General features: G+C 34.0%; 1 protein-coding gene across 1 annotated transcript; it reads right to left on the bottom strand.

Annotated features, from left to right (window-relative positions):
• Positions 1-2,550: 2,550 nt before the first annotated feature.
• Positions 2,551-11,237, bottom strand: LOC149478909 (spliceosome associated factor 3, U4/U6 recycling protein-like). Its single transcript, XM_089708722.1, has 17 exons — positions 11,033-11,237; positions 10,699-10,817; positions 10,186-10,361; positions 9,434-9,605; positions 9,151-9,301; positions 8,923-8,999; positions 8,719-8,824; positions 8,261-8,470; positions 7,615-7,788; positions 6,728-6,839; positions 6,243-6,463; positions 5,549-5,828; positions 5,327-5,426; positions 4,726-4,846; positions 4,259-4,491; positions 3,788-3,979; positions 2,551-3,381 (listed from the first exon to the last, which is right to left on the bottom strand). The coding sequence occupies exons 1-17, from the start codon at positions 11,135-11,137 to the stop codon at positions 3,243-3,245; spliced, it is 2,688 nt and encodes an 895-aa protein (XP_089564848.1). The 5' UTR covers positions 11,138-11,237; the 3' UTR covers positions 2,551-3,242.
• Positions 11,238-14,015: the final 2,778 nt, after the last annotated feature.

The following is a 14,015-nucleotide window of genomic DNA, read 5'->3' on the forward strand; positions in this document are numbered from 1 at the left end:
AATCAATTTTTGTTTTGTTTTTTTTCACGTTTAAAAGAACTGTCACTTTATAATCAGAGGCGGCTCGTGACAAAATTTTATGGGTGTTCACTTGAAATAAAACACTGAAAATACATGGTGTAAAGCAGTACAATTTATCAAAAAAATTACTTATAAAGAAAATGCATACGTGATACGTCTTTCTTTTTGGTGTGCAAAAATATCTATAACTTAAAGCGTCAAGACCGATAGACGCCAATTGCAGTTCATTCAACAAATGGTACCGAGATTGTGAATGTTTTTTCATCTTGATTGAAAGATGAGCTAAGTCGTCAACGCCCGTTTCAGTCCAAGCACTCTCACCTCCGCCGGCCGCGCCCGCTTTAAATAAAAGACACGGAAAACAAAATAGATTGTTGCTTTCATCACAACCACACAACCACGGTGTTTTCACATATTGTTCAGATTTAAACACACGCGTATAAGTTTTCGTTTTTGTCGTACATTTTTGCGTAAGATCAAGTTCAGGCCGTGGCGGTCCCTTAGCTTTACATTCAAGCCGAATTTGTAACGTTTTATCACACTTTTTAATGAACGCCACATTATAATTATTGTTAATTTTAACACTCACAAGTAATACTGATAACTACAGGCTATTTCAACACGTATTTTATAATTTTAATTAGAAAATTGCATGAATCGCGCGCGTGCATTGAAGTTGACTCGAGTGTTTGTTTATATTATAGAAGTGGTAACTGGCAACCTCGCGCGCAATCGCTGTCCTGCCGGGCGGTAAAAACGAACCGGCAACGTTTGCGGGTGCGGCGCTCCGAATTTTGCTACTTTTCCATAGAAAATCTTTTGTTTCACGCGCAGGGCTCTGGCAAAACCCTCTCTTTCACTCCTATTGGATTTCGTATTAGGAAATGTACTAAATCTTTTTTCATTGGAGCGCAATCGTGAGCGCTCCGCTTCGCGCGTTACATAATACAGTAGGTATTATACAGGTGTATGGGATGATGGAATGATGGATATATTCATTGGTATTAACAGTAGTTTTAAAGATTACGATTGATTTTAAATAGTAATAATTAATGGTAATAATTAAATTAAGGACTATGATTTTATTATAATTATTTATGGGAGTTCACTGCACCAGCGCTCCTTAGGGCGAGCCGCCTCTGTATTATAATGGGTTTGAGTTGAAACGATAGGTAGAAAACAGTTTTAAAAATAAAGCAACTTTGTCTAGCTATTGATAATAAATCAATTGTTTTTAATATTTGAATTGCCTTAATTTTCCATTCAGACAAGATACAGATAATTCTTATTAAAAACCAAAACGAAATGTACAGAAATTTAAAATATCCTACCTATTTTTTTTTAACATAGGTATTACATAGTAACCATTAAACCATTCAGGTATATTTAAAGTTGTTTTATTCTTAAGTTAAAAATATAAGTTTAATTTAAAAAATAGGTTAGAAATGATAATTAAATAGGAGTTTATAACTTAAATATTTGTTAAAAATCAACTTTTTCAGCATTTGAAGTAGCGCACAATACGCACATTATGCTCTAAAATAATTAGATTTACACTCTCACAATTTTTTTTATCTGCTTGAGTGAAAAACGCCAGGGTCGATTAGCTACTGCCGAGGCATATAGTTACACAAAATCACATTGTAAGATGTCTTGCAAGTAAAAGCTATGAATGCTAAACAAATTATTTAAATGCTGTTTTTATGCCTTACCAAATTTTATTGTGGTCTACAATTTACTTCACTTTCATTATAATTGCCGTCAAATATGTTTATATCAAAATGTTCAAGACTAATAATTATCCCAAATATAGCCATTTTTAAGCCATTTTAAATATTAACATAATGAGAACACTCATTATAATGTGACAGCAGTTTAAAAGTTAAAGAAAATGTTGTTTTTATTGAAATCTGATTTGAATTGTATACATAATATACGCAATAAAACGAACATAAGCTAAACTATACCAAATGTGGTTATTAACACTATACTGATCCCATTCATATTCTTAATTGGAAGTCTTCTTAATTTTAATACAGAAAAAAGAAAATATTTTACCACCGTCGAAATGAAACAAATATCAATAAATTTTCAGTATATATACTGTAAAACTTAACATATGCGCAATTTTTTCTTCTGTAACTTTACAAATCGCGAAACAAATTAAAATAGATAATAGAACTATATAAAGTAAAGCTATGACTACAAATAGTTATTATACATGAGTGCGGTGTACACTGGGGTTTATTTATATGCTAAAATGAAGCCTATATAAGATTTATTGCTGATGCAATTATACCCGAATGATTCGATACGACTTTGACATAATTGGCACGTTATCGTACGAACAACTTAATTAAGGGCGTATTCAGAAAGAAAGCTTGAAACTTATAAGCGCTTATCGGCGCTTGTCATGTTCATATATTTTCCTGTCAGTGCTGGTAACCCGCGCAGGAAAATATATGAACATGACAAGCGCCGATAAGCGCTTATAAGTTTCAAGCTTTCTTTCTGAATACGCCCTAAGGGCCGATTTTTCAATGCTTAGATAAAACTTATCCGTCCAATAAAGTATTACACGATGATATTAAAATGTCACGTAAACTGTCAAATACGGGCAATTAGAATACGTTTTTAAAATGGTAGTTTTATACATTATTCGACGAATAAGTTTTAACTAAGGATTGAAAAATCAGCCCTAAATGTTACAACAAAAAGTACTTCTAACTTCATACAAATGTCGACATTGCTCCTATATGTTTCTATAAATATTTACGTTATAAAAGCACCATTATGAATAAAATCATTGGCTCTAGTATTCTGAATTTATTAAATTGTATTGTCATTTTCTTGCTTGTGTAGCACTAGAATAACAATAATGATGTGAATCAATTTCTACCTACCAAATCGATTGGCTTTAACGACACATTCTTTTGTGCCGTTAATTTTTACGTACAAAAATTTAATTTTTCAATTGCCATCATATATTATTTGCTTTCAAGTGTTTTGAGCATATTAATAAAAAAATGCATTAAATATTTCTGAAATCATATCTATACGTATGATAACTCTTACGTTGTTCGTACGATTTTTTGCCAGTTAGGACAGCTCGTAAATATAAAATATTTCACCTCTCAAACAAAAATCTTACGTATACGTATGATAATTTGTTCACGTTGTTCGTACGATTGCTTGCCAATTACGACATTTCTTATTTTTATTCATTTCTTAAGCAGCAAATTCCTAAAATCAGTGTTAGAGAGCGGTTTTTTCTCGCCGTTCGTGGAAGTCCCGTTGGAAGTGCTCGCTGTTGGTTTTTGGAGGACACTCGGTATGAAGCTGCTTAGTTGCGTCCGCCGCCTGAAAATTATAGTCTTTCATTTAGAATTGAATTTTTACTCTGTGCTTATAACACAAGTATTATGTAAAAATTGTAATAAATGTAAAATTTATTAATGTGCAGTTGATTTTTTTTTTCAAATATTTAAATAATGTTACACGTCTTAGCATAACAACTCAGTTTGAACACGCTCGCTGAGTATTGATCGAAAGTTTGTAATAAATAATAGAATGAATAAAACAAACACAAGAAAACGCTCCTAAACATAATGTTTTTCTGTTTTCCTACATAAACACTCAATAAAAGCCAAAGGGAAAAAACATTTACCATTGCGGGCGTTAATATTATAATCCGCTCGATCATCGCTCTTGTTTACGTTAGACATCTGTAAAAACCCTTTATAAAAATTAATAAACTTATACTTACATGCCCCCACCCGTATCGCGTTTTGGCAGCCCTAGCGTGGCCGTAGAGTCGTCTTTCTTCGGTGGTGGAGCACTTATGGCCACTTGTATCGCTCTATCTGCGACTTGTAGGCCGTTTGTTTTGTCTAACGCGGTAGACGCTGATTCCTCGTCCTCGTACTCTATGTACGCTAGACCTTTGGGTTTACCGTCCCTGGTGAGTTAAAATATATTTCTTTTATCGTAGAAAATTTTGCCTTTGTTCGAAATAAAATTTAACACCAATAAAAATAACTATTGCAATTCATGAAGATAAAAATTAATTGCAGTAGATATTTGAGTATTGTTAAAATGTTAATAGTATTAAAAAATATAAAAATATATTTTCTCAAAAAACAAATTCAATAAAGGCAAGTAAAATAAAACGAACACATTTTAATTAGTTTTTAATTTATCATTAAAATTTGTGTTAAACTTACAAAAAAAAACTTACTTGAAAGTGACAACCCTAACGTCCCGCAAAGCGCCGTGCTTATCGAATATCTCAGTGAGCGCTTCCTTAGTACAGTGCGAATAGGGCAGGTTCTTCACGAATAACTTATTTTTCTCTACATTCGTTGGATATTTGAATGTTGGTGTGCTTTTCTTAGCTGAGTACCGGGATAAGAACATGGGCCGACCGTTGAGTGGTGCTCTGTCGTGTTTTAGTGCTTCATCGACTGATTCCTGTGAAATTTATAAAAAAAAATTAAACTTTTCAGTTTTATAGTACCTACTATTCATTGTGTGTAAAATATAAAACCAGGAAACTTAAAATCTAAGCATTCATTCGTGTTCATTCGTTTTGTAAAGTGTAAAACTTTATTAAATGTCTCCACATTCTGTAAATATTACCTGACACACACATACACTATTATTTCAAAAATAAAAATACATAAATAACAATAAACCGCTACTTACAGGTGTTTCATATTGGCAGTAGCATATGGAACCACCAAACGCTTTCACGCCAGACTTCAACCGCAAAGACACTATCTTGCCGAATTCCGACAGTTTGTCGCGAATGCTCTGTTCGTCCGTTCTAAAAACAATTAAACATAAATTATTATTTTATTCCTCTAATGTAATTTCGAAAGTGTGCATATAAGATATGATTTTTTCGAGGGTATCATATTTTTATATTAATGTTTGTAAAAGTAAACATAAAAAAAAATGTTAGTCATTTTATTAAAAGTTTAAGTTTATTTCACTTTAATAATGATTTCGTTGAAAGTTATCCACGTATAAATAAAAAAAGACGTGTGGCACTCGGGGACTGCCGCGGTAAAGCTATTGCATGCTATGCCTTCAAGCCACACCTCCGTACCCGTCGGAGTGGGGAGCGTGAGGTTTTATTTCGTTACGAAATTTCTGGATTCGGTCCCCGCGCTCAAGGCCCGCGATAGAAGCTATGCAATAGTTTAAAAGATTTTCTAATAACATACTTAAATTACATCAATCCGACTCGAAGGACCAAACGTTAATAGGACCATTTCTAAAACTAAAATATTTTTTAACGTACTTGAACTCAAGGTTGCTAACGAACAGCGTGCAAGCCTCTCTCGTCCCGAGCCTTCTGGCACTTTCCTCGCTCTGTGTCCTTTGCCGTTTGTTCTCAGCACCTAAAATAAAAAAAAAATATAGAAAATATTTCAAAAACAACTAATACAGAAATATATCAGGCATGTGTGTATCTAGATTTCGACGTTCAAATATAACTTATATCTTCAATAATATTACATACCTTCTTCATCATCTTCATGAGCCCTTTTGGTACCGCTCGCACTATCTGCGTCCTTTTCTTTCACTTCCACCTCCATATTTTCCTCCTTTTTCCTCTTCACTTCGCTGCCTTCAGCAATCTCATCCGATTTCCTTTTCCCTTTGTTGGCTTTTGTATCTTTTGCTTTCTTTTTATTGTCCATTTTGCCCTTCTTACCCTGACCCTGTTTGCCTTTTTGTTTCTGACCGGTCATCTTTTCTTTCATCGCTTGATAGTTGTCGCGCCATTCTTTAAGTTTAGCCTGCAATTAAATTTCTAATAAAATTTTATGATATTGATATGTGGTAGAAAGGATCAAGGAAGTCGTAACTTGTAATTAAAGGATGATTGATTTGATGTTCAGGATTTTCATTACAAAAAGTTTAACGTTTCCTTATTGTAATACTATTGTAGATGTATACACGCGGGCGGGTAGTCGTAAGTGCAGCTCACGAGTGCCGTTACCATAGCGACCGCCGGCCTCACCTGGCACAGCTTGCGAGTGCCGTTACCATAGCGACCACCTGCCCCCACCTGGCACAGCTCGCGAGTGCCGTTACCATAGCGACCGCCTGCCCCCACCTGGCACAGCTCGCGAGTGCCGTTACCATAGCGACCGCTGCCCCCACCTGGCACAGCTCGCGAGTGCCGTTACCATAGCGACCGCCGGCCCCACCTGGCACAGGTCCGCGCACTCGAGCGCCGTGTGCAGCTGGCCGTGGTCCCGCTCGAAGTGCGTCCACAGCGCGGCGAGCGCGGGCGGGTAGTCGCCGACGCAGCGCAGCGCACGCCGGTGCAGCTCGCGCAGGCGCCGCTCGCCGGAACCGTTCCATCGAGCCAGCTCCAGGTGTATGAGCGCTTCCCAGTATTTGGAGAGCGTTTTGTTCTCACCATACTCTGTAACAAAAGTATTTATATTAGTAACTAGCTGTCCTGGCAGACGTTGCTGCCTTCGCGCGAACCGTCAAATGCGTGAATTTTTCAATATTGAGGCGTAAATTTACAATGGCATAATAAATACAACCAAAAATTCAAGCTACATTCAGTCACGCATTTTTACTTATTTAATTTTAACTTTCAGATCGGGCTTCGCTCACATGGATTACAAAATTTGAAATCGTCAAATTCCATATAACCAAAAAAATCCTGCAAAATACTTACTGAATATTTCCTCAAAGATCTCTTTCCCTTGTTTAGGATCATTCATCCGACTATACTCCAATCGCGCCCAAAACAACGGCACTTCACAGTCATTGGCTTCGTCACCCCAAGCCTACAAATGAATCACAATTTTTTTAAACACATTTTATTAATTCAATCTACAATTTACTATTTATAATGATGTCATTTTATGTTAGAAAACTGTAAAAATGATTTTGCAATAAAAGTCCACAAAACAAAAGCCAATTTCAATTTACACAATGTTTGTTCAAAATACAGTAGGAATTGTTGGAAAACTAATTAGCCATAAACATGCATTTATAGTAGAGCCATTTTAATAGGCAACATTTGACAGTTCAACAAAATTCAACAACGTAACCTAGTAACGACAACATAGAATAACATGATATTTCTTTCTGTTAGATCTGCACATTTGCTTAACTTTTTTCAATAACAATTACATATTTATAATAATAATGACCGATTCAAGTAATTTTAAGATTTCATTTTACTGATTAACCATTCTAAACATAACAAACAATTTCTGATTTAAAGAACTGACGTCGCTACAATTTTGTGTCAATAAACCTTTTTTATTTTTAAATACCAGAGATGTTACTCTGAAAATCGAGATCTGACATCTAGAATCGAATGCATTGATTACTTGTGAACAAAAATCATCATAAATTAATAAATTCGATTTACAAATGTTTCAAATCCGTATCGATTGATTCACTTTAATCGATGTTTTTAAGCAGGTTACCTCTCTTCGAAGATAAAATTGATAGACGTCAAATGTTGCCTATTAAATTGGCTCGACTATAACAGAATATTACCTATAAAATATGTGACAAATAATATATTTACAATTAAAAATTATGAATTACCTCAGCTAGAGAGTCCCACGCAAGTCTAAATGTTCTCCTAAGTCTTTCCACATCAGGTTCATTATCAAATGCAGTCCTTCGCCGAGTGAACTCCAAATAACTTAGCCACAGAGCTTCACCATCTTTGTATGAATCCATACCCTTTGATAGTGCAGTCTCGAAAATTGATTTCACCTGTAGCAATAAGAAATATGATTTAAAATGTATTGAATTTAATTTTGATGTTACTATTTAGACCTGTTAATAAAATTTAATAGCGATGTTGGTAATCAACAACACAATAAAATTAAGTACATTAAAAAAAATTAAACAATATTTTTCCCTCTTTCTGAATTATGATACATAGTTTAACATGCTAGATTAAATGCTATCCATTCTATCTAACCATCATTCCATAGCGAATCAACAAAAAAAAAAAAGACGGGTTGCACTCTGGGAGTGCCGGCAGAAGTGAAAACTTGATTATTAACGTTGAGCATGTTTGATATTTTGGAATGGTATCCGTCTTACGCATGGAATATAAAAAAAAAAAATCTGCGTCTCGTCGTAGTCTTACGCTTTTTCGATCAGGCCACGTGTCCTGACGCGAGTTTAAGATTTTATACCCAACGCCGCTAAAGAAGTTTTCACTTCAATAACACAATACCTCATCAAACTCCCTCTCCTCATGTTCCGCCTGCTGCATCTTCAGTATCCAGAAAGTCGCTCGTCTAGGACACCGTCTCACACACGCGTCTAACACTCGTGCGATTGTTTCCCTTGAGGACGTTCGTTGTACGTGACGCGCGTACGCTTGGAGTAGTGTGTGTGCACCCTCACAAGCAAGGCATTCGGTTGTTGCCCGCTCATATAGCACCTGTTTTGTATGTTTTAATACCCGTTATAATTATTATCGACTATATAAAATGGAAGTCAGAAATTAAGGTCATGTTTTTAAGCTTTGTAGGTTGAAAATGGATTAATTTACGTTAAAGTATAATCTGTGGCTAATCATGTTCTTATGTGCTTGTATAACACGTGTTTTTTATTTTCTTGTGAAAAAGTAAATTTACTGTACATTCTGAAAAAGTAAATTGTCACCATTATACAAATTGCCCAACATACTTTTAGAATTCCATTGCTGTCACAATCTGCATACTTTTCCTCTTGAGACAATTCCTTCACTGTATCTATGTATTCTTCATATACTTTACATTTTTCTTCTGGTTCTCTGAAAAGTAATAAATAATTTATAAATAAATATAATGATTATTAACTAAAAAGTTTTGACTAAAAAACTGACATTATATTATTACTTTATATACTTACTCTAATGTTAATAGTCTGTCTTCAAATGGTGTTATTTTTTGCAAATAATCTATGGCTGCATCATGTTGTTTTTTTATCTACAAAGAAAACTATGTTAAAAAATAATAATATCTTAAATATTCTTATGAAATAGGTCTTATTTGTAATCTAAGTGTATATGCTGTAGAAAATAAGCTTATACATTTTTTTTATAATTAGTATAAACAGAGATATATTAAAAAGTTATACCTTATCTACATATTCTTGGTCATATAAATCAAGAGCCAACTCCTGTAAGGGTTGCCATGCCTCATCTCCCCTTAGAAGAGGCCTAGAAACAGTTTCTTCTAGACACCATAATATCCTCTTCCTTTGGGATTTATATTGTGTATCATCCTGGCTGCACATATTAAAAAAAAAACAAAATAAATAATAAATAAATATTTCAGGACCTTTTTAACACTATTTTTATTAATATGATACATGCTAATTTAAAAGAAAAAAATCCAAAATATATTAAGCTGAAACTAACTTCATATTTTCCAGTTGAGCTTTCTCCATTTCAAGTTTAGCGTCCCAAAAGATTTTTCCAGAGAGTGGATCAGCACCAGCCCTACGTAGGACTTCCTCGAGCTGAGTGCGAGCATTCTCAACTTCACCAGCAGTTAAGGACCATGAGCACCACTCACTTAGAATTGGTATTGCTGAAATAAAAAAAAATTTATGCGTGTACTAGAGTACACACGTAAGAAGTGAAACTTCTTTATGACCTTAAAAATGTCACGAGTATGGCGTAACGCAAACATGTCACGCGTACGGCGTAACGCAAAAATGTCACGCGTACGGCGTAACTCAAAAATGTCACGCGTACGGCGTAACGCAAAAATGTTACACTAAATTTTTGTCCAACCCTGATAAAGAAGTTTCACTTCAATAAAATTAATGTTTATGACAATAAACATAAACACTTAAATAAGGTGTCACCTTCCGAAAACATGAACATTATTGATTGTATAACTAGATTATTTTTACAACACATCATTTATTATAATGGACAAATATCTACAAAACAATCTTTAACAAAACTTAACTATATAAAAAAAATGTGTGGCACTCGAGGACTGCCGCAGTAAAGTATTGCATAGCATCGCATTGCTGTGCCGGTTGGAGTGGGGGTGTTAGGTTTTAGGTAGTTTTAGGTAGCCGCGCTCAAAGTCCGAGATAAAAGCTATGCAATAGCTTAAAAATATTAAAAAAATAATAAATTAAATATTATGTACTTACAATAACAATCCAGTGCGGCCAGCTTGAACAAGTTGGCAATATGATCTTTAGATTCTTTAGAATGAGCCAGAGATTCTTCTGTTTGTATCCTCGTTAACCAGTGTTCAGCTCTCAGTACTGATAACTTCTGGAGTCTATCAAAAGCTGTTCGCCAGCGATCCAATTCTGACAGACCCCTAAAAGTTAATTTCCATTAGTATACTTCATATTTCTAACTCAATAATATTAAGAAGTTAACTTGCCTTTACAAATTTACCTTTATATACTTAAAAATATAAATTAATAAAATGAACAATGCTCCAGTAACTAAGTAGGACTTCTTGATTTCTATTGCATATACAGCAATTTCATTTTAGAAAGGCTGTCTGTATCAGGTTATTACAATAGGTAGTATATTTTCATTATTCACATTTTTATAGAACATTTACACATTTTATTTGACTGTATGAATCAAGTTTCACTGTGAATGATTATTTAAAAATATATCATCATGTGTGTCTTCAAAATACTTACCATAAAGCTTGAATTAAATTAATGTGATCATCATAATTATATGGATCTTCATCTATCTTACGTTCTAAATCTGCTACTTTCTTTTCCAAAGCCTCCTCATCATCATCATCGTCGTCATCCTATAAGAATTAAATTAATTGAATTGAAGGTTAGGTAGAATGTTTCAAATGCAATATTCTCTAAACAAAGTTATCAGACGAAAGAGTCAATCTAATGAAAAGATTATTTACGTTAATTTCACATCAATCAGGTAGAACGTTCATTGTAGAAAATCATAAGATACATTTAAACCGTTGCAAGATTTATTATAACGAAATATGTGGGGTATGCTTACGTCCGAATCATCAGAATCTACCTCTCCATCATCTTCTTCAACAACGACTTCTATTTCATCTTCTCCTTCAGAACCATTCCGCACTTCATCCTCTACAATAGCCATATTAATCTATACAAATAAATCTAATTTAATTTACTGTTTAGTGTTTGATAACACTGAATCAACGCTATGGCGGAATAACTGTCAAATTGATACTCAAAATCCAATGACACTAAATGTTGACTTATGCTGCCATAAGCAATGTTTTTTTTTAACTGCAAGGACAATTGACTGCAATCGAGCGATTATATCTGTGGATTTTATGATACAACTCGGATCTTATAATAGATCATTAAGTAATGATCTAAGACTCGGATAGAACAACAACAGATGACCTATGATTTTTATGTATATAGAGATACTAGAGGTCCACCCCGGCTTCGCCCGTGGCACATATTTCGCAATAAAAGGTAGCCTATGTCCTTTCTCGGGTATCAAAATATTATCTCCATACCAAATTTCATGCAAATTGGTTCAGTAGTTTAGGCGTGATTGAATAACAGACACTTTCGCATTTATAATTGTATTAGTATGGATTTCCGGGGATAGAAAGTTAAAAAGGTAACTTGTTAAATACATATTATGTTATGTTTCTATGAAAAAGTTATGATTAAATATGAGTTAACTAAAATTTAAAAAAGAGCCCGTGTGCTGAGCACACGTGTCAGAAGTGAAACTTCTTTGAAAAGATTCAAAGATGCCAAAATTGTCGCCTGATTCCATGACGTGATGGAAGTGCCATGAATGCTTCTAGGTATATGAAATTAATGTAGCAGTTAGCAGCTAGAGTGAAATGCGCTGAATCATTAAAAAAATAAAAATATAAAGCTTTCCGCCCGCGGCTTCGCCCGCATTTTCAAAGAAAAACCTGTTCCCGTAGGATTTCCGGGATAAAACCTATCCTATGTCCTTTCTCGGGTATCAAAATATCTCTATACCAAATTTCATGCAAATTGGTTCAGTAGTTAAGGCGTGATTGAGTAACAGACAGACAGACAGAGTTACTTTCGCATTTATAATATTAGTATGGATTATTATGTTACCCTCATCAACAAATTTGCTCACAAAGCGTCCTGACCGCAATAAAAGTTTCAATTCCTCAGTCGAGCGTTTTCATTCCCACGAATGTGACCTATAGGAAGATTTAGCGTCAACTTACCAATTTCAGATTTTTAACGAAACTAAAAACTTGAATGCATCAGTATCAGGTGAGGTGTCGAAACCCTTATTACATAATACGACTCTTCTCAGTATCGATGAGTCTTCAAAAGAACTTGATCTTCAGAAATTAAAGGATTCAGAAAATGGAAATTCCATACGAGAAACAGTTATTTAAGAACCTCCATCTAAAAAGGTTTGTAATCATTTTTTAACAACCATTGAATTAATCAGTGCAATAATAATAATTATACATAGTAACTAAGAATTATTAATCGCAAAATATATTTTTAATACCTATTTACTAAACACAATTTCAGATAAGAAACGAAACTATAAATATTATCGTATCAGTATCAGAAGCAAACCAAGAACCAACTCATAACATAACTCAAGTGTCGAAAAAAATAGAACCAACTCAAAACATACTTCAAGTGTCGAAAATAATAGAACCAACTCAAAACATACCTCAAGTGTCGAAACCCTTATTATATAATACGACATTTCTCAATACAGAAGAGTCTTTGGAAGGACTTGAGCTTCGGAAGTCAAACGATTCAGAAAATGTATCTTAATACTATTATAAAGGCGAAAGTTTGTAAGGATTTATGGATGTATAAATGTATGGATGTATGGAAGAAATGTAGAAAAATTTTCCTAACCTAACCTAACCTAACCTAACCTATCCTTTTCCACCTTATAGAAATTTTTCCTGACGTAAAGAAATTTTCCTGGCTTATATAAATTTTCCCGACGTATAGAATTTTTCCTGGCGTATGGAAATTTTCCGGACTTACAAAAATTTTCCTAACCTAACCTAACCTAACCTAACCTATCCTTTTCCACCTTATATAAATTTTTGATGTAGGTATGGAAATTTTCCGGACTTAGAAAAATTTTCCTAACCTAACCTAACCAAACCTATCCTTTTCCACCTTATATAAATTTTTCCTGACGTATAGAAATTTTCCTGGCGTATGGAAATTTTCCGGACTTAGAAAAATTTTCCTAACCTAACCTAACCTAACCTATCCTTTTCCACCTTATAGAAATTTTTCCTGACGTATCGAAATTTTCCTGGCTTATATAAATTTTCCTGACGTATAGAAATTCTTCTGGCTTATATAAATTTTCCTGACGTATAGAAATTTTCCTGGCGTATGGAAATTTTCCGGACTTAGAAAAATTTTCCTAACCTAACCTAACCTAACCTATCCTTTTCCACCTTATAGAAATTTTTCCTGACGTATCGAAATTTTCCTGGCTTATATAAATTTTCCTGACGTATAGAATTTTTCCTGGCGTATGGAAATTTTCCGGACTTACAAAAGTTTTCCTTACCTAACCTAACCTAACCTAACCTATCCTTTTCCACCTTATAGAAATTTTTCCTGAAGTATAGAAATTTTCCTGGCTTATATAAATTTTCCTGACGTATAGAAATTTTCCTGGTGTATGGAAATTTTCCGGACTTAGAAAAATTTTCCTAACCTAACCTAACCTATCCCGGATCCAAGAAACCATCCAATTTAAGGATTTTACTTTTCTATACCTTTTTTTTAAATTAAATCCTGAAATATATAATCAAGCATAGTTATTGGTGTATTTTTTTTTCTTGACATGTACGTATGTACTATTATGAGTAAATTGTAACTAGTGACGACAATACGGGGACGAACAAAAATTAGAGAGAATACGTTTACTAAAAGCCAAACAAAGAATTTAAGAGTCAGAACAGGAATATAATAACTTACGCTCAATGAGCGTTTTCTGTAAAATAGCT

This window comes from Colias philodice, chromosome 21, assembly GCF_061535455.1.
Source record: "Colias philodice isolate Cphi_HAF_F1 chromosome 21, ilColPhil1 Martin Lab GWU primary, whole genome shotgun sequence".
Lineage (NCBI taxonomy): Eukaryota > Metazoa > Arthropoda > Insecta > Lepidoptera > Pieridae > Colias > Colias philodice.

Excerpts from the sequence above, each read along its gene's own strand:
- LOC149478909 (XM_089708722.1), bottom strand. The coding sequence starts at position 11,137 with ATGGCTATTGTAGAGGATGAAGTGCGGAATGGTTCTGAAGGAGAAGAT. Across the intron at positions 5,427-5,548 it reads TCATGAAGATGATGAAGAAG|GTGCTGAGAACAAACGGCAA; the intron begins GTATGTAATATT and ends TTTTTATTTTAG. Across the intron at positions 4,847-5,326 it reads GTTAGCAACCTTGAGTTCAA|AACGGACGAACAGAGCATTC; the intron begins GTACGTTAAAAA and ends AATTGTTTTTAG.